Source organism: Suncus etruscus, chromosome 6 (assembly GCF_024139225.1).
Source record: "Suncus etruscus isolate mSunEtr1 chromosome 6, mSunEtr1.pri.cur, whole genome shotgun sequence".
Lineage (NCBI taxonomy): Eukaryota > Metazoa > Chordata > Mammalia > Eulipotyphla > Soricidae > Suncus > Suncus etruscus.
The window spans coordinates 93631255-93651610 of record NC_064853.1 but is presented as its reverse complement, the minus strand read 5'-3'; the positions used below and the strand labels follow the sequence as shown (position 1 = coordinate 93651610).

The window sequence follows — 20356 nt, the reverse complement described above, 5'->3', positions numbered from 1 at the left end:
TTTAACCTTTTTGGAAGGCAGCTATTCTAACCACTATGTCACCAATGCGCCGACACTTTTAACCTTTTTGTTATAATAAATCAAAGTTCTTGGTTCCAAGGAAAATAAATCAAGTACCTATCTATCAATCTATCTGTTTGTCTGTCTGTCTGTGGCTGCTTTTGGAGATGAAACTCAAGTTCTGCACATGATAGCTATGAGTTCTACCAACTGACCTACATTTCCAACCTTTCAACTGACATTTTTTGAAAAGTGGATTGATGTAGACAAGGTACACAATTTCTCAGAAAGCTAGAACACAACACTCAAAATCAGATCAGGAGTAGGTATGCCAGTCAGTGTCCAGAGCTACAGCTGACAGCCTGCTGGAACTCATGTGGGGCAATTCCTCCATTGCTACAGGGTAACAGCTGGCACAGCAACCATAGCATATGGCTACCATTACTGTTTCTGGTAACTGGAAGCTGCAATACTTCTCTTACTCACCCTAGAACAATTTTTTTCCCTTTGTAGTTCTTGACATCATTGAACCCAATTGATGGTCCAAGGATAGTTTATTTGCTTAGTTAAGGTGGGGTAAATCTTGCTAGTACACTAGCTGATACAACAGAAGCTGGGACAATGAGTATCAGGCCTTGGAACAGGAAGTGGCTCTCTCTCTCATTTACATCGAGAAAACTCCATATACTAGGGAAGGCACATAAGCAAAAAATGTAAAAGTGGGCAGTGGCTGGGTACCAGGCTAGAATTAGGTATAGAATAAAGGATGGAGGCAACATAAAAATTTCAAGCAAAGGACAATCCTATGACCTCCATTATTTAGGTGCTAAAGAGAAAGATTCTGAGGTCTTAAAAAGAAAGAGTGCAACTTTCTAGAGTGCAATTTTCTCCCTCTCTTTGATTAGCCCTGGGTAGGTGGCACAAAAGTGTCACCCACCGTGAGTAGATGAGACTTAAGGTCAAAGACACAGGATTCTTGGTGCCATTGCCATTCAGCAAACTCACCATTGAAAGTGAATGAAACTTGATATTCCTCCCTCAGGTTCTGGTTAAATAGTAACATGGCTAGAATCAGGAAGTCCTCAGAGTTTGGAGGCTATTGTATAATATTAGAAAAGGGAAGGATGATTAAAGTGTGGTTGCTTCAGGGAAAATGGGAAGACAAAGTTAAAAAAAAAATCCAGAACAATGGAACTGTAGGGTATTATGTTAAGTGAAATAAGTCAAAGGGAGAAGGACAAATGCTGTCTAATTTCACTCATTTGTGATATACAGAGAAACAAAAAAGGTGGAATAAAGAGTATCAAACAATGGAAAACCCTTGGCCCTGCATTATGAAACTCAGATTACCAAATAAGAGGTAACTGTGAACATCAAAACCATAAGCATTAACACCAAAAATGTTTTATTATACTATGGATCCAACAGATGGTTCTCATGACTAATGAGTAGTACCTACCTATCCTAATGAGTTGCAGATGTGCTATGCCCATCCACATATGTGCTATGCCCACCTTGTGACCCAAGGAGGTCTTTGTTTTGGATTGAGAAGTACTGAGTGAGGAGCACGGGCATGCTGGCAATGCTGTCTTTCCTGAGTTGCTAGTGAAATATTATTTCTGTTCATTCAATTCTGGCACCTCGGGCATGTGGAACAATCTTTCAATTGAGATCAAGAAATTGGCTCTTTTCTACTTTCGTGCAAAGTTCTATATAGCTCTCAACTAAAAAAATACTTTGAATGTTCACCTCTCAAAGTGTGAGCCTTGTTCCTTCAAGTACATTTTCTCTCCAGGAAAATGATTTTACAGAAGATTCTGTCAGCACCTAAGAGTCCACGAGAAGGGTAGACTCTAGCAAAAAAATCCATTGTGTTGCTCAATGTTCCTATATTAGTCAGCATTCATATGGCTGCAAAGGATAGAAACTCAAGTCAAATCTGCTTTTGGCAAAAGAGGAAGGTATTTGCTCCCATAACCAAACCATAGGAAGGACCAGGAAGCAGCAAGGGCTTGTGGGGAAAGATGAACCAGAGCTTTGAAGACAGGGTCCTTGCTCTGCACCTTCCCTTGGCTTCTCTCTCAAGTGTAATGTCGTAGGGGCTCTTCTGCCCATGAGTAGTAGTAGAATGCTCTGAGACTCACTTCTCTCTGCTTCAGTTCCAGAGAGAAGGCACATCTGGAACACACTAATGATCACTACTTCTCTGTCACAGTAGGAGGCTGTCACAGCTGGAGGGAGCTGCACATCTAAACACCTATTGGTACAGATAGGAACTGGTGCCAGGGAGCAGGCTCCTAAGTGTCTAGAAGTGGGAAAAGCTCTGACCATTCTGTGATCATACGTGGAGATCTTAGGAAGGGATATAGAGGTTCTGGAAGGCAAGTGTGGGAAATGGGTAAAGAGGGCTTGCAGGGGCCTGCAAAGAAGACTGTGGTCAGGATGTGTGGTGGCTAGTGAGCACCCAGTGCTGACCCTGCTCCCAACCCAGTGGGAAGTGAGAATCAGAGTGAGCCTTGCCAAAAAGCTTGTGAAGGGAAGTGGCATTTCATCAGGGGAAGCCAGGTTTCATCTACAGTGAGGAGGTACACGATGCACAAAAGCATATGCAAGTGAAAGCAGTTACATCTTGGCATGAAAAATCCCAGGAGGAGGACTTAGGAGTAAGGTGACAGGACTGAGGTTTCAGTTTGGAGAATGACTAGATCACACAGTTCTTTAAATACACACTTCAGGTTCTTCATTCTTTGACCTAATCTTTGTTTATTATCAAGGCAGTTAGAAGAAGTGTTGGTGTGGAGAGTCTTGTAAAATAGGCAACTTCACTTGGTCTATGGGATCACTATAGGCATGCATTATATGGGTAGATTCCTTCTCTTCCATCCATCCTTTTATCTATCTATCTATTATCCATCCATCATCACTCATCTACCTAATATTTCTTCCCCTTCTTCCATCCTTATACACATTTTCCATTTGTATCTTTATCTCCCCACCTACCTATTCATCTTCTCATTATCCATCCATCTATCCAGGCATCTACCCCCCAAAAAATATCTTAAAAAATAAATATTTATTATGGGCAAATACAAGCATTGAGAAACATTATGCATCCTTTGCTGTTCAGAGGCTTGCATATGTGATTTCTTGAGTTCCACCCTCAGGTCCATCAATCACCAAAAAGCAATCTTTTTTTTTTTTTTTTGGTCACACCCAGTAGTGCTCAGGGGTTAATCCTGGCTCTACACTCAGAAGTCACTCCTGGCAGGCTCAGGGGACCATATGGGATGCCAGGATTCGAACCACCGACCTTCTGCATGAAAGGCAAATGCCTTACCTCCATGCTATCTCTCTGGCCCCTCAATCTATTTTTCCTAAGATCTCTATTAATTAAATAGAAAAGACTCATGAGCCATAGATTCAATTGGAGTATAGGGAAGAGAGCTCAAGCTTAAGAACTTCTGCCTTGCATTTCTTTTCTGTTCCTGTCCTCATATGCTTATCCTCAGGACCCCTAGGTGAGGTCTTTTGAACAGTTAGACTTGCACCCCATAGCAGAGAATCCCACTGGTAGTGCTCTCCACCCAGCACTGCTAGAGTGACCTCTATAGCACAAAACAAAACAAAAAGCAGGCCCAATTTCATAGCTTCTAGAGCCTGCAGCCACATCTGTGGTCATGTGACACTTCTAAATTTCACAGCACTGACAGCGCAGTAGTACAGCAAAATAGATGGCAAAATAACTAAAACCCCATTAAGCTCAATGAATGAAAACAATAACACAGAAACAATAACACCTAGCACTTGACAGCTCAATAATTCCTCAGACAATGACATTAGTAACACTATGTGAGATATATGTGTTACAAGCAACACGAAGTAAATTATTTTGTGACTGCTAAACCTAAGGGGGCAGGTTTGGGGGTGGGGTGGGAAATTGGGATCCTTGGTGGAGGGAAGGTCACACTGGTGGTAGGATTGGTTTTTAAAACATTCTGTACCCCAAACAACTGTATTATAAGCAACCTTGTAAATCATGGCCTTTAAAGAATTATTTCCAAACCAAAAAATAAAAATAAAAAATGGTAAAATGCCTATCAGGCTTTCCTAGGTTTTCTCTGAAATGTGTGATCATGCAGCTTCAATGAAAATCCCCTTTCCCCATGTTAGACCACATTTCAGTTAAAATAGCACTGCCATATTTCTTCTTGAGATTTCTATGAGATGCATCCATCACCTTAGTGATTTTAAAATTTATCAGCCCATAAAATCTTGATAAGTGTCCTGCTTTCCATATACTCAGTAGAAGTTGAGAGGTTATATAACAGGGAAGGCTCTTCTTTTTCATGTGGTCTATTTCTCTTGGCCCTGTATGTGATCCTCAACTACTCTAGGAGTCATCCTTGAATACAGAGCCTGATGTAAGTCCTGAGCACAGCTAGGTGTGGCCCCAAATTAAACCAATCTAACAAAAATATATATTCACACAAAAGTCATGGGGTTGGCATGTATCCCGGGATGTGATTGCAGCCCTGGTACCTTGAATTTGAGAAGCTGCATTGTCAAATAGTGTCATTTAAAACTATGAATCATGCATTTACATGACCATATGGGAAGTGTACTGGGTGAAATAAATGACTTTATAATTTTATCTTTGTTTTGGAAAGGGATATTGGAGTCATACCCAGAAGTTCTCAGAGCTTACTCCTGGCTTAGTGTAAGTGCCTCAAGCTCTGTACTAGCTTTCCGGTCCCTATAATTTAGTATTTCTTGTGACTTTTCCCCCTTTCCTTTCACTTGTTTGCTGTAATTGAAACATCTGGGGATCATATACTTGTTGCTGTGCTGAAGACTGAATGAGTGGCTTCAAGCATGCAACCAGTTTCTCTACCACTGACCCACATGTCCTTCTTTCTTTTGACTCAAAAAGGTGTGGCTTCTAGAAAATTTACAATGGAGCATGTGGTTCTTATTATATTTCTCTGAGGGCAGCTCTGCTCTAGAAACTCAAACAAATGGAAGCTTAGGGAATGAGTTTGTCCAGCTATGCCAAGTTGTGTGAAAAGGAAGTTGTATGAGGGTTGCAATGGGAGGTTTTGTCTGTATGAGAGTGCAGCAAGGTCAGTCCTCCTCATTACAGAGCTGCATGATATTGCAGACAGCTGTGTTCCTTTCCAGTGAAAAGCATTTAGGGTGTGAAAAGCAGTTTTTAAATGAGTCATCTGTTCCAATGACATCACTGCTTCTTAGGCTCTGGGCTGGGATTGATTCATTTTGCAGAATTCACATTTGTACATTTCTTTCATGCTGTCACAGTCTTGTAAAAATAAAGGTCAGCTGAGGGAAGAGAAAGAGGAGGGAGAAAAGTCTAGTGGTCAATTAAAACAGACATGGAAGGATCAAGGAAGACCCAGGAAAGAAGACGTCATTGGCTTGAAGAAAAGTTTCAAAAAGTCTACTTGATGGGGTTGGAGGTATAGTACAGTGGGTAGGGTGCTTGCCTTGCACATAGTCAATCAGGTTTCAATCTCTGGCATTCCATATGGTCCTCTGACCTCTGCCAGGAGTAATATCTCAGTGTTGAGCCAGGAGTATCCCCCATTATCGCTGGGTGTGCCTTCCACAAAAAGGTCAGCTGGGTCAAATAATTCACTTGTTTTTGTTGTTTTGGGCCACACCTGGTGGTGCTCAGGGGTTACTCCTGGCTGGCTCAGGGGACCTCTGAGATGCAGGGGATCAAACCCAGGTTTGTCCCAGGTTAGCCACATGCATATGCCTTACCCCCTGTGCTATCACTTTGGCCCCAATAATTTACTTTTTATCACTTACTCCCTCCACACTCAATCTTTCCCCCTCTGGCTATCTTTCAACATTTTTTTTTGTTTGTTTGTTTTTGGTTTTTGGGCCACACCCGGCGGTGCTCAGGGTTATTCCTGGCTGTCTGCTCAGAAATAGCTCCTGGCAGGCACGGGGGACCATATGGGACACCGGAATTCGAACCAACCCCCTTTGGTCCTGAATCGGCTGCTTGCAAGGCAAACGCCGCTGTTCTATCTCTCCGGGCCCCAACATTTTTGATATTTCTTGATAGGAAAACGCAGTCACCTAAGTCCTGTGGAGGAAGGGGAGGGGAGAAATACTGCATGCTTTCTGGATATAACTAAAAGCTGAAGGAAAGGAAGGAGGACTAGGACTTAGAGGTATTAAGTGCTTTGGAATTGAAAAGAAGGTCCCACTTTGATCACCAGGACTTGCTCTGGGGATTTCCCTCTTCAGGGGTGTGGCTGAGATTCGGTGGGTCTCTCAGCCATCTGCTCATGTGCCTGCAGGTTGGAAGGTCCTTGGAGAAGAGCCAGCTTGGAGAAGTTCTCTGATAGCTTTGATTTCTGCCCTGTCTGGGAACAACTGTCAGTTCTGTGCAGTGCACTCATGTGCTGACAAACCCAAGTGAAAACATACCTGAAGAAAATGTTTTTTTTTTTTTTTTTTTTTTTAGTTTTTGGGTCACACCCAGCGGTGCTCAGGGGTTACTCCTGGCTGTCTGCTCAGAAATAGCTCCTGGCAGGCACGGGGGACCATATGGGACACCGGGATTCGAACCAACCACCTTTAGTCCTGGATCGGCTGCTTGCAAGGCAAACGCCGCTGTGCTATTTCTCCGGGCCCTAAAATGTTCTTTTTTGAGCCTTGTCTCTGCTTATAAACCTTTGATGGCTCTCCCAACAGAATTCCCTCACAGAAAAAAAACCTACATTTACTCTTACCAGAGAGATAGCACAGTGTGTAAAGCATTGACACACCTGACCTAGGTTCCATCCTCAGCATCAAATGATTCCTTCAAAACTGCCAGGAGTATCCCTTAGCACAGAGCCAGAGGCAAGCTCTTAACATTTCTGGGTGTGCCCCCTGCACAAATCAAAAAACACAAAAACAAAAAGTCTAACTGTCTTGGGCCCAGAGAAAGCACTCAATGAGTGAAGCATATGCTTTGCATATGGGGGAATTGGTGGGAGCCCTGGCACTTATCGTATTTTCCGGCGTATAAGACGACTTTTAAAACAAAAAAGTCAACCGAAAATTGGGGGTCGTCTTATACGCCGAGTATATCCCAAAAAATGTTTCAATATGCCACTAAACGAAAATTGTCTGAATATTGCCACAAAACGAATTTTCCAACTCGATCCTGCACCAATCACTGCAAGTCTGCTGGGACTGCCTCTCTAACTCAGCCAATCCAAGCAGGCTTTTTATGTATGTAAATTAGACAATGTTCTGGACCCGAATCTACACTGTAAAAAGCCTGCTCAGATTGACCAGAGAGAAAGTCTATTACAGTATAACTTTTGGACCTTTGCTTGTTGTGATTGTCTCACTGTGGTACATACAGTTGCAGCACAGGAACGTTCTGTCTGATAGAGCGAATATAGGCCTAAACCAATGTTTTAACTGCAAAATTAGGGGGTCGTCTTATACGCCAGAAAATACGGTAGTTGTTGGCCTTGCACATGGACAACCTGGGTTCAATCCCCAGCATCACATATGGTCCCCCAAGACTGCCAGGAGTAAATTTTGAATGCAAAGCCGAGAGTAACCCTGAGCACCACGAGGTGTGGCCAAAAACCAAAACAAAACCAAAACAAGCAAAAAACGTGTGAGATGTGGATTTAGTGGGCGTGTAGTTTGGTTGGAATCCAGAGGATAGGAGAAAGAGAAAGAGGATAGGAGATAGAGGAAGAGAGCCTGGCCCTGACTGTCATGGGTCTGGGTCAGGCTAAATAATTAGGATTAGTTTGGGTTTGGTTTTTTGTCTTGATTTGGTTCAGGGGCCAACGCTGGGAATTGCTTGGGAGAGATTTGAGTTATGTGCTCAGGGGTCATCCCAATGAGGATACTTCCTCTGGGAAGTAGATAGGTGTGTGTGTGTGTGTGTGTGTGTGTGTGTGTGTGTGTGTGTGTGTGTGTGTGTGTGTGTGTGTGTGATCAAGGATCATGGAGAGCTTCACATTCTCCTATCTCTCTTCCAGGGCAATGTTCTGCAATGATTTAAAGGAAAAGTATGAGAAGAGGATCATCATTAAAGGGGTTGATGCAGAGACCATGCACACACTGCTGGACTACACATATACCAGCAAAGCGCTAATCACCAAGCAGAACGTGCAGCGGGTCCTGGAAGCTGCTAACCTCTTCCAGGTGTGTGAACAAATAGGTTTCAGCTCTCTCAGTTGGGGTAGCAGCTGTTCGGCTGATTCCCACTGGGCTCAGTGCCCAGGCCTCTCCCTGGATAGGAACACACACAGAGAACTCAACTTGTACTTACATGAAAATCAAGCTGCTCTTTGAAACTTTCCTATGACAAAGGCCATAATTAATCAGTACTGAGAGAGAGTTTTGATGAGCTTTAGGAAGGCAGAATGGAAAGAGGGAACAATCTTAGCAATGAGATTAGTAAATTCTAAGTTATGGGTGGATTGTACAATTTCTTCGGGGCATTTAAAATATACAGAGCAAGTTACTTCCAGTGGGATGGTCTTGGATTACTTGGTGATGTGATCAACAAATTCAGATACCACCCTCATACCAGATCCTCACCCTTCTCTGTCCTTTCCTGCTTACAGCCTCAGTCACACTGGCATAACAACCCTGTTAAGTGGAGGTAGAGGGTCAGACACCTTAGGTTCTATATCTACATCTTTATCCAGTTCTCCAACTATTATAACTCCAAAGACATCATTCCCATGCCATGGAGGACATCTATATGGTTCAGCATTAAGGATTTTTTCAAGCCATTTCTTAAAAGGCAGTATCTTCCTTCCAGCATAACCATCCATTTATTATTATTAATATAAGTGAAAGCAGTCAGTTATAACTAAAAGTCTTAAAACAATATAGGATCTTTAATTCCTCATTCCTCCCCAGGGATCATTTTCCTGGAGCAATTAAGTTCTTTTCAATATTCACATCAATGTTCACTTCTGTTTCCTAAGTCATCTGTGTACACTTGTCTCTTACTTTTTTGCACCCCTGCTCTAATCCTAACTGTCCAACCCCTTGGCAGGTTCTAGGGCAGTACATGGTTTGTTTGTTTTTTTTTGTTTTGTTTTGTTTTTGGGCCACACACGGTGACGCTCAGGGGTTACTCCTGGCTATGCTCTAAGAAGTCGCTCCTGGCTTGAAGGACCATATGGGATGGCGGGGGATCGAACCGCGGTCCATCCTAGGCTAGTGCTGGCAAGGCAGACACCTTACCTCTAGCGCCATCATGCCGGCCCCTTACATGGTTTTTTGTCTCTTTCAGTTCCTAAAGATTCTGACATTTGTGTCTCCTGAGGCCACAGCCTCTAATCTCTGTAGTCATTCACACATCCTCCTCCTCTTCTAAATCTCCTCCATGTGATATTTTACAAAAATAAAATTCTATTGCATTTAGAGCTATACAGATAAGCTCCTCCTCTTAACAGCCCAACTTGATCATAACTTGTGTCACATAAAGTAATGCTTGTTCCTTTTCATAAGGAAATAACTACATATTCTGAAGATTATAACTTGGACATATATTTGGGGAGACATCATTAAATTATTGTGGAGGGCTCCCCTCCAATGACCTTTTGATTAACTAATCCTCTGCTATAGAGTCACATTTAAGATCGAAGTTTTAACTGCTAGTTTGAAGTTTAGAGCATGTGGAATAGAGGCCAACAGCTTAGAGGGATTTTTTGTTTTTTTGAAAGCCACACCTGGTGGGGCATTGGGCTTTTTCCTGGCTCTGTGCTCAGAATAAAACATATGCCACTAGGTCTTAACCAGGGTTTGCAATGTACAAGGCAAGGGCCTTAACCCCTAAACTATCTCTGGATATTGATTTTACCTGGGCTGTGAGATGACCAACCAATGTTCTTTCATTAGACATCCTTAAAAGACAGTAATTTTTTGCATTTTTCCAAGGGTTGTTCAGTTTTTCCATTAAAGGGCTTTTGGTCTCTTGGGGCTGACAAGACAGTCAGAAGGCAAGAGAGTAGAATAGCAAGTAAGGCATTTAACTAGCATGTGTTTAATTTATGTGTTTTTTTTTTTAATTTTGGACCACACCTGGTAGCACTCAAGGATTACTCCTGGCTCTTAAATCAGAAGTCATACCTGGCAGGCTCAGGGAACCATATGGGATGCCAGGAATCGAACCTGGGTCTGTCCTGGGTTGTCTGGATGCAAGGCAAATGCCCTATTGCTGCATTATCACTCAGGCCCTGATTTATGTTCTATCCCTGGCATCATGTCGGGTCCACGTTAACACTTGTGGGAGTGATCCTGGACACAGACCAATAAAAAATCAAAACAAAACAATTGCATGTATTCTGAGCTGAATGTACATGAATATGTGCACAAATCCTAAGTCTTATTATTTTCTCTTTTTTGTTTGTTTTGTTTTGTTTTTGGGCCACACCTGGCCACACTCATGGATTACTCCTGGCTCTGCTCTCAGAAATCGCTTCTGGTAGCCTTAAGGGACCATATGGATTACTGGGGATCCAAGCCGGGTTGGTCCCTGATGGGAAGCATGCAAGGCAAAAGCCCTACTACTGTTCTATCATTCCAGAACTGCCCCCTCTTTTTTTAAAAAAGAGAAAAGAGGTTGTAGCATTTAATGAATCATCTTATAGGCACCTTCAAGCTTGTAGGACATAAGGCTCTCTGATTCTCTTAATCTCAGCTCTTCTGCTGAAGAATTTTGTTTTCACAATGATAGGTTGCTTCGGGAACTTTCCTTTTCCCAGAAATTTGTAATGGCTCAATTATACCACATCAATGATAGGAGCTCCTTCAGTTTTGTTTTCAGCAGCATTAACCCATGTCTACTCATTGACCAAGGTCTACAGTTCGTTAGTATAAACAGTTGGGCAGAAACTTTGATTTATCTTTAAGTGATAATGTCTCATACCCACTTTTCTAAAGTGACCTGGATGGTATTTGTCAAAGTGATATTGTGGTGATGCATGCCACCAGCATTACCCTAACCTCCTGGGTCCTTCTGGTGCTTGCTGATGCAGCCATGGCTGTGGCTCACATGGTCCCTAAGTTTTCTGGTCTTCCTCAGTCTGGATGGCATGTTGGCAGGAGAAATTAAAGAGCCTAAGATCTTGTTCTTGTATGATGCTTTCCATGTATCTTCTTCAGTTTCTGGTATCTACCTCTTTTGTGGATTTCTCCAGAGGGTATTTCTTCTCTTGTGGAAGGAGAGTGGAGCTGTTAGTCTGAGAGACATGGGGAGAAAGACCAGAAGCCTTAACTTCTTAAGTCAGCTCTATTTACTCTTGCCTTCCTAGTTTCTCAGATCTTTCTTAATCCTGTCTTTTGGGGCTGAGGGACAAACTTGTTTCTTTGAGGCTTTGGTCTCTCAGCAAACTCAACTATCTTCATATTCTGTGGTTTCAGGTTACTGATTGCACTGGTTTCATTGAGGATGAAGCTTGTGTTTCTGGTTCTTGTTCTCCTTTCAGTTTTCAATTTTTTTCAAGAGAACTATGAAAAATATTTTGTTAATAAAGTCTAATTTTTGTAATAATACTTCAAATATTTCCATTAATAATAGAATACATTAATACATACTTTTATATTTTATCTTTTTGTTTATGGGCTACATCAATAATGCTCAGGGGTTACTCCTGTCTTTGCATTCAGAAACTATTTACTGGCGGTGCTAGGGGGACCATATGGGATGCTAAAAATTGAACCTGGAAGAGCCACATGCAAAGCAAGTGGCTATAGTATCTCTCCAGCTCCTTATACATACTTTTTTTTTGTTTGTTTTGTTTTTTTTTTCCGGCCACACCGGTTAGATGCTCAGGGGTTACTCCTGGCTACGCGCTCAGAAATTGCCCCTGGCTTGGGGGGACCATATGGGACGCCGGGGGATCGAACCGTGGTCCTTTCCTTGGCTAGCGCTTGCAAGGCAGACACCTTACCTCTAGCGCCACCTCGCCGGCCCCATCCTTATACATACTTTAATAGTTTTATTTGTGCAGATGTAGCCTCCCTCCAAAAAATCCAAACAAACAAAAGATGGCGACATTAGTATATAGTCAAGAAAGTTGATCATGCCCTTAGTTTACATTCCCTGAGAGAAAGGGAGAATGACAAAGAAGCAACACAAGGATCAGGGGTGATGTACAATTTTTAGACATGAAAGTCCCTCTCGGATATCACAGGAGAGCCTCGCTTATAATTTCCACAGTCCTACATTGACAGTGGGGGTATATTCTGAGAAGTGTTTCTGTGTCATTCTCCAAGTAGTATATGTTCAGTTTGCTGACACAATGATTCAGGAGGTTGTCTTGGAAGAGGAACTGGATCTCCCATGATTTCTTATTGCTTCTGTCATATCCTTATAGTTTGAACTAGGATGTCATTAGGCACTAGAAATTTGGGATCCATTCTGGTATTGATCCTTCATTGACTGAGATGTCTGTGTTTGACTAGGATTGACTGAGATGGCCGAACTGCATAAGAAGAAAAAACAATGTTGAATATTTACAGTGATTTCTGAAACCATTTCAAATATATTTTTTTCATTACATAAACAGTGTACACACCGCAGACACATTTGTTGGGGCTTAAATTTGTGATTCTTTGTAAAAATATCTAGGCTATGTAGGAACTATGACCAATGGAATTATTAATTTGGACCTAAATGGGACTTGAGTTATTTTGGAATGGAATTGAAGAAAACTAGGAGATGAGAAATCTCACTGGGGGAACCCCTTAAAACCTTGGAGTCTGGAGAGAGACAGAGACCTTTCAGGCAGTGGAGATAAGGAGCAGGAGTGTGCTTATTGAGGTATAGAGAGACACTTCTCACGAGAACTACAGCCATGGTTTGAGCGGTTTCTTGGCTGATATTTTTAGTCTCCCTGTTTGAGAATCAGGTGCCTGGCTGGAACCTTTTGCTCACATGGTCCTCAAACAGGAACTTGGCTGTCTGTTGCCATCATCAGTCATGGGTAGGCTTTAATCAACAAGTTCACATGTCATGGGAAAGCCTAAGACAGAAAAATGACCCCAAGGTCATCAAGAATCTTGAATACAAATAAGCAAAAATATGTACTGAAAAGAAAACAATTTCTTGTTTCCATGACACCCTGCCCATCAGCAATTTCCCAGCTGTACCCTTCGCACTCAGAGTGTTAATTGAAGCATGTTTTGTGGGAAGCATAGGCAACTTGGAGAAATCCCCACTCACCCTTGTCTCGAGAAGACCTCCTAGGAACTCCAGGAACTTTGTTCACTCAATAATGTAGCCTTCCAGAGGGGGCATGAAGCCTTATTTAAGATTCAGGAAGAATTTATTCTCTAGAGCCCTTGGCTTTGGGCAAGGAGTGTAATTCTTTGAATTCTTTATTTACTCCTCTGTACAAATGACACTACTGACACCTACCTTGGTTATTACTTAAGTGAAGCATATACATTCAAAATAACAGACAATGGTCCAGGGGTATTTAAAAATATGTTTTCTTCTCTTCCCCCTTCCCTTTACTGCTTATGCTTTGAGGAGGGGGCTATTTTTGGAACTACACCTGGTGGTTCTCAGGGCCTGCTTCTTGTTCTTCACTCAGGGATTACTCCTTGTGAACTCAAAGGACTCTAGAGATTGACCAGAGATCAGTCACATGCAAGGCAAGCACCCTGACTATTGTACTGTCGCTCTGACCGTTTCTTTCCCTCCATCTTTTGCCAAAATCTGTATTAGGTATAGCTGTATATAAAAGCACAAATATAAGCTAGAACCTTCCCTAAGATTCTTGATCATAGAACAAAATAGAAATGTAGGTGATATTTCATAATAAGAACTGAATGGCCAGAGGAGGACAAAGGAGGGAGGAAATGATTCTGTATGGGAAACTGAAGAAGTCATGAAGAAGGAAGTAGTTTTTGAAAAAGAACTTTATGAATGTGGAGGATTTTTCTCTTTTCCTTTCTCTTCCACTTTCTGCATTTCTTCTTAAACCAGTCTTTGACCCAGGATTGAGAATGTTCAGAGTCTGGAAGGCTTCAAACACAATTTGACTGAGATCCTGGAACTCTTTCTCTCTAGTCCTTTTAGCCTGCCTGTTCACTTTTCTGTGCTGTTTTGTTTTCAGAGGTTTAAAATAAGACAGCATCTCAGAGTTTCTCCTGCAATCCCAGTTCTCATAAAAATGCCTCATGCATAACCAAACACACATTTAAAGTGCAAAACTGGGGGCTGAAGCGATAACATAGTAGTAGGGCATTTGCTTTGCACACGGCTGACCCAGGATGGACCTGGTTCAATTCCCAGCATCCCATATGGTCCCTCAAGCCTGCCAGGGGCAATTTCTGAATGCAAAGCCAGGAATAACCTCTGAGTACCACCGGGTGTAGCCCCAAAACCCAATGAAAGAAAGAAAGAAAGAAAAGAGAGAGAGAGAAAGAGAGAGAAAGAAAGAAAGAAAGAAGGAAAAAAGAAAGAAAGAAAGAAAGAAAGAAAGAAAGAAAAAGAAAGAAAGAGTGCAAAACTGTAGATGCATACAAACTCCCCAGGAACATTCCATTGATTCCAGACTTAGCTCCAAGTAAAGAAAACAACACTGTGATGACTATGTGATGAACACAAGAAAGAAGAAAGGAAGAAAGAAAGAAGAAAAGAAAGAAAGAAAGAAGGAAGGAAGGAAGAAAGAGAAAGAAAGAAAGAAAGAAAGAAAGAAGAAGAAAAAGAAAGAAAGAAAGAAAGAAAGAAGAAAGAAAGAAAGAAAGAAAGAAAGAAAGAAAGAAAGAAAGAAAGAAAGAAAGAAAGAAGGAAGGAAGGAAGGAAGGAAGAAAGGAAGAGAAAGAGAAAGAAAGAAAGAAAGAAAGAAAGAAAGAAAAAGAAAGAAAAGAAGAAAGAAGAGAAAGAAAGAAAGAAAGAAAGAAAGAAAGAAGAAAGAAAGAAAGAAAGAAAAAAAGAAAGAAAAAAGAAAAGAAAGAAAGAGTGCAAAACTGTAGATGCATACAAACTCCCCAGGAACATTCCATTGATTCCAGACTTAGCTCCAAGTAAAGAAAACAACACTGTGATGACTATGTGATGAACACAATTCTCACTGTGGCCTTCTTTTGAGGTAAACTTACCAGGGGAACTTCTTAGTTGAACATGGCATGAGCTAGGTAAAATTCTTTCTTAAAAAGTGGGGCTCTAGCTGGAGCAATACAAAGAGAGGAGGGCACTTGCCTTGCATGTGCCAAGGTTTGATCCCTGGCATCCCATATAGTCCCCCAAGCCCACCAGGAATGATTTCTGGAACCAGGAGTAATCCTTGAGCACTGCCAAGTGTGGCCTAAAAACAAAAACAACAAAAAAAGAAAAAAAGTGGGGCTCTGAGTTACATTTCCTCAGGTGAGGAGAATGGAATGTAAATTGACTGATTCTGTAGGAAGGTGGTCAGGCTAAAGAAATGGCTTGAGCATAGAAAGGCAAGTGTCTGACAGGCTTAAAGATATTTGAAAAAGATAGGCAGATATTTCTGAAGATAGAGTATTTCCTCAGTTTGAGGGGGAGAGAAGGCTTTCTTCAGCTTCTTCAGGCTGTGGAGTCACAAGCCTTGCTGTGTGGCATCTGTCCCAGTTGTAATTTTAGACTTTGGGGTGGGATTATTTGATGACTGTCTGCTTCTGCTGCGGGTCTGTTAGCCCAGATGGGTTCTCACAAACTCCATGTCTTTGCTCTTTAGTACCCACCACTGATGCAACTGCTGGGGAAGGGGAAAAAAATGAGACAATGGTGCTTGATTTAGTTCCTATCCTCTTCTTTGCTCATAAGTCATCAGCAAGCTGGTATGAGAATTGGCATCTTGTAGGCCAGATCTCCTGTGTCCTGGCAGATCCGACCAGCCAAGGTCTCCTGTGAAAGGTGCAAATGAAGTTTGACACCTGCTTTGTTCTGGTCTTGTGCGTACTTCACTGAGGCAGCTTAGCAGAGTGTGAAAATATGCATTTTTTTTTGAAATCAGACAAGACTAGTTTAAATTCTTTTGGGGGGATCACCCCCGGCAGCGCTCAGGGTTTACTCCTGGCTCTACACTCAGAAATCACTCCTGGCAGGCTTGGAGGACCATATGGGATGCCAGGATTCGAACCATCATCCTTTTGCATGCAAGGCAAATACCTTACCTCCGTGCTATCTCTTTGGCCCCCAGTTTAAATTTCTGTTTTATTAGTCAGAAGTCACTGAAGACATTGCCTCACTTCTATGAAACTATTTTTTTTATTTTTAAAGCAGGAATGATTAACAGTATCTACCTAATAATGTTATTATGAGGACACCATGGGCCAGCTAGTCTAAAGAGAAACTATGCCATTAGAGCCCTTCATTTTTTTTTTACAAACCCCACATTTTATTACTTTGTCCTAGACAATGATAATACATATTTTTCTGATAAATTAATATTTACTTTCCCCTCATTTGGGGAGAGGATGATTGGGTCACACTCAGCAGTACTCAGGGCTTACTCCTGGCTGTGTGCTCAGGGGTCACTCCTGGCAATGCTGCAGACCTTCTGCATAGACTTAACATGTCAACCACATGCAAGGCCTTTACAATTTCCTTCCTCTGCACCATCTCTCTCATTCCTTGTCCCTGATTTTAAAAGTAACTTCATGCTCATGGTAGTCAGTTTGATGATACACCCATGTCTAAAAACAAACTGATAATTTATCAGTAAAATGGAGGTAACCACTACTAGCACATGGATGGGCTCCTTCTACTGTTTTCTCTAAGTTGAGAAACTATATTTGTTTTATTTGGGGGCTACACCCAGCTTATGTAGGATTTAATCCTGACTCTGGGCTCAGAGATCACTTATGGAAAGGCTATGAGGACCATCTGTAGTGCTGGGGGTTGAATTCAATTTGGCATGCAAGGCTAGCACCCTACTTTCTATGTTAACTCTCCAACCCCAAACTGGATTGATTTTAAGTAGAACTTTCCTCCACAGCTTCCCACAGCTTGAGGGGGCACAAATATCATTCATAATAAAATGATTCTCCCTCCTCCCTAATCCTCAACTTCTTTTTGGCCACCTAGTTACTGTTTCCAGGATCTTATGTGGCCTCCCAGAGGTGGTTCACATTCTTAGAACATTCATTTTGCGTCTTCTCATGCCAATACCAGCTGGGTGTACCTCCTGCTGTTGGATACTAGGGCTTCTTTGTGGGTTCCTTTTCAGTCCACATGTCTGCCTCTGTGGTTGGATCTTTTGAGGCATTCTATGACGGCTTCTGAGGCTCAATACAACTTGGTCTCGGATGATAAATTTTACCCTTTGTACTGAAAATCTACAAACAACTGAACAGGTGTTAGAATTCAGTCTCAACTGTCTCTACAGCTGCTCAAGCAAAGACAGATCCCTGGGGGATGCCGTGTGTGTGTGTGTGTGTGTGTGTGTGTGTGTGTGTGTGTGTGTGTGTGTGTATGCGTGCGCGCGCGCGCGCGCGCACAGATAGGGTGTACTTAGGTGAATTTTCTCCTAAAGCACATTGAGGCTTTCTGAACTGACAGAAAGAGCTAATAGTTGGTCATTAGTATTGGTTCGCCCCAAAGCAACATGTTTCTGGAATCTGTTCTGTAATGAAGATGGAAGATAAAGACTGCTAAGATAATTTCTGTCCCTACCTCCACTCTTTAGACCCCATAGTTTAGCTCCTCCAAATCCTGTACCTCCTTTGCAAGCCATACCCCTCCATGGCCAGGTCTGTTCCCTTCTCCCAGGCCCTGTTGTTTAGTCTCCTCTTTCCCTCTTGATCATCCCAGGAACATTGAGAACTTGGGGCTGTAAGAAGCCCATTGAACAAGAAGAGAAAACAGGAGCCTGAACTTGTATTATGACAAGCCCAGAAAGTAACAAAAGGAAAAAAGAAAAATAATTAAGCAGGGGGCAGTGGGGGGGGTGTGAGGGACAAAAAAGTATTGATGTACTTAAGACACTTCATTGACAAATTGAATATTAAAAAATTTGATGGGCATGGTAGTATGGTGAAAAGCTATGTAAGCACAAAGAATTCCCAATCTTATAAGGAGAACCATGACTTCAAAAATGAGGGAAAAAATAATCTTACAAGTTATATTCTTGTTACAAAAATTTATATTTCCTTTTATCTATTTATTTCTTTTGGGATTGGGGCAACATATGGCTATGTTGTGGGTTCCTTTTCAGTCCACATGTATGCTCAGGAATCACTCCTCGCAAGACTCAGGGGAACCATAAGGAGTGTTTGGGATTGAATTCAGGTTGGGCATATACAAGGCAAATTCCCTGACCATTATACTATCTCTCCAACCTCAACATTCTTTTTTTAAAGAATTTACAAAATATATAACAAGATAAGAAAAATTCTCATAATCATTTGAGAGGTTAGTACCTTAGATTAATTACACAGTCTAATCCTTGTCGAGCCCCGTTTCTTTTTTCATTAAAAAAATCTCACTGAGGGGCCCGGAGAGATAGCACAGCGGTGTTTGCCTTGCAAGCAGCCGATCCAGGACCAAAGGTGGTTGGTTCGAATCCCGGTGTCCCATATGGTCCCCCGTGCCTGCCAGGAGCTATTTCTGAGCAGACAGCCAGGAGTAACCCCTGAGCAATGCCGGGTGTGGCCCAAAAAACAAAAAACAAAACAAAACAAAAAATCTCACTGAGGCAACCATGGCTTGCAAGAGTATAAACTGAGTTATAGGGCACAGTGTTACTACTACAAGTGCACTACTGCCATGCAAATATCCCCTTACCTTACCACAGCCCATTGGGCTCCTGCAGCAGCTAGATGCACTTCCTTTGGAAACTTTAGTCTGTGATTATTCTGAGGCCTTCTTCTCCTTGGACATTGCTCCTAAGTCTGTTTCTGTGAGAAGATTATTAATCTCTTGACAAGAAATCTTTTTTTATTAGTATCTTTATTTAAACACATTGATTACAAATATGATTGTAGTTGGGTTTCAGTCATGTAAAGAACACCCCCCTTCACCGGTGCAACATTCCCACCACCAATGTCCCAAATCTCCCTCCTCCCCACCCAACTCCCACCTGTACTTTAGACAGGCTTTCCACTTTCCACATTCATTTACACTGTCTTTTTCCTTCCACATTGTTATGATAGTTCTCAGTGTAGTTATTTCTCTACACTCACCACTCTTTGTGGTGAGCTTCATGTCATGAGCTGGACCTTCCAGCCCTCCTCTCTTTGTCTCTGAGGATTATTGCAAAAATGTTTTTTTATTTTTCTTAAAACCCATACATGAGTGAGACTATTCTGTGCCTTTTTCCCTCTGACTTATTTCACTCAGCATAATAGATTCCATGTACATCCATATATATGAAAATTTCATGACTTCATCTCTCGTGACAGCTGCATAATATTCCATTGTGTATTTGTACCACAGTTTCTTTAGACATTTATCTGTTGAAGGACATCTTGGTTGTTTCCAGAGTCTGGCTATTGTAAATAGTGCAGCAATGAATATAGGTGTGAGGAAGAGATTTTTGAATTGTATTTTTGTGTTCCTAGGGTATATCCCTAGGAGTGGTATAGCTGGATAGTATGGGAGCTCAATTTCCAGTTTTTGGAGGAATCTCCATATAGCTTTCCATAAAGGTTGAACTAGATGACAATTCCACCAGCAGTGAATAAGAGTTCCTTCCTCTCCACATCCTCGCCAGCACTGCTTGTTCTTGTTCTTTGTGATGTGCGCCAATCTCTGTGGTGTGAGATGGCACCTCATAGTTGTTTTGATTTGCATCTCTCTGATGATTAGTGATTTGGAGCATTTTTTCATGTGCCTTTTGGCCATTTGTATTTCTTCTTTTTCAAAGTGTCTGTTCATTTCTTCTCCCCATTTTTTGATGGGATTAGATTTTTTTTCTTGTAAAGTTCTGTCAGTGCCTTGTATATTTTGGATATTTGCCTCTTATCTGATGGGTATTGGGTTAATAGTTTCTCCCACTCAGTGAGTGTATCTTGTATCCTGGGCACTATTTCCTTTGAGGTGCAGACGTTTCTCAGCTTAATATATTCCCATCTGTTTATCTCTGCTCCCACTTGTTTGGAGAGTGCCTTTCTCCCTTAAGGATGCCTTTAGTCTCAATGTCATGGAGTGTTTTACCTACATGTTGTTCTATATACTTTATGGTTTCAGGTCTGATATCAAGATCTTTAATCCATTTGGATTTTACCTTCATACATGGTGTTAGCTGGGGGTCTGAGTTCGCTTTTTTGCAAGTGGCTAACCAGTGTGCCAACACCACCTGTTGAAGAGGCTTTCCTTGCTCCATTTAGGATTTCTTGCTCCTTTATCAAAAATTAAATGACTATGTCTGGGGAA

The 20356-nt window shown here is 41.8% G+C and overlaps 1 protein-coding gene across 1 annotated transcript in view; it reads left to right on the top strand.

The window, feature by feature from the left end:
- Nucleotides 1-20356, top strand: part of KLHL6 (kelch like family member 6) — a 50214-nt gene that overhangs the window by 9320 nt on the left and 20538 nt on the right. The window contains exon 2 of the mRNA XM_049775857.1: nt 8025-8190. Coding sequence (XP_049631814.1) covers nt 8025-8190 — 166 coding nt within the window. The remainder of the gene's footprint in view (nt 1-8024; nt 8191-20356) is intronic.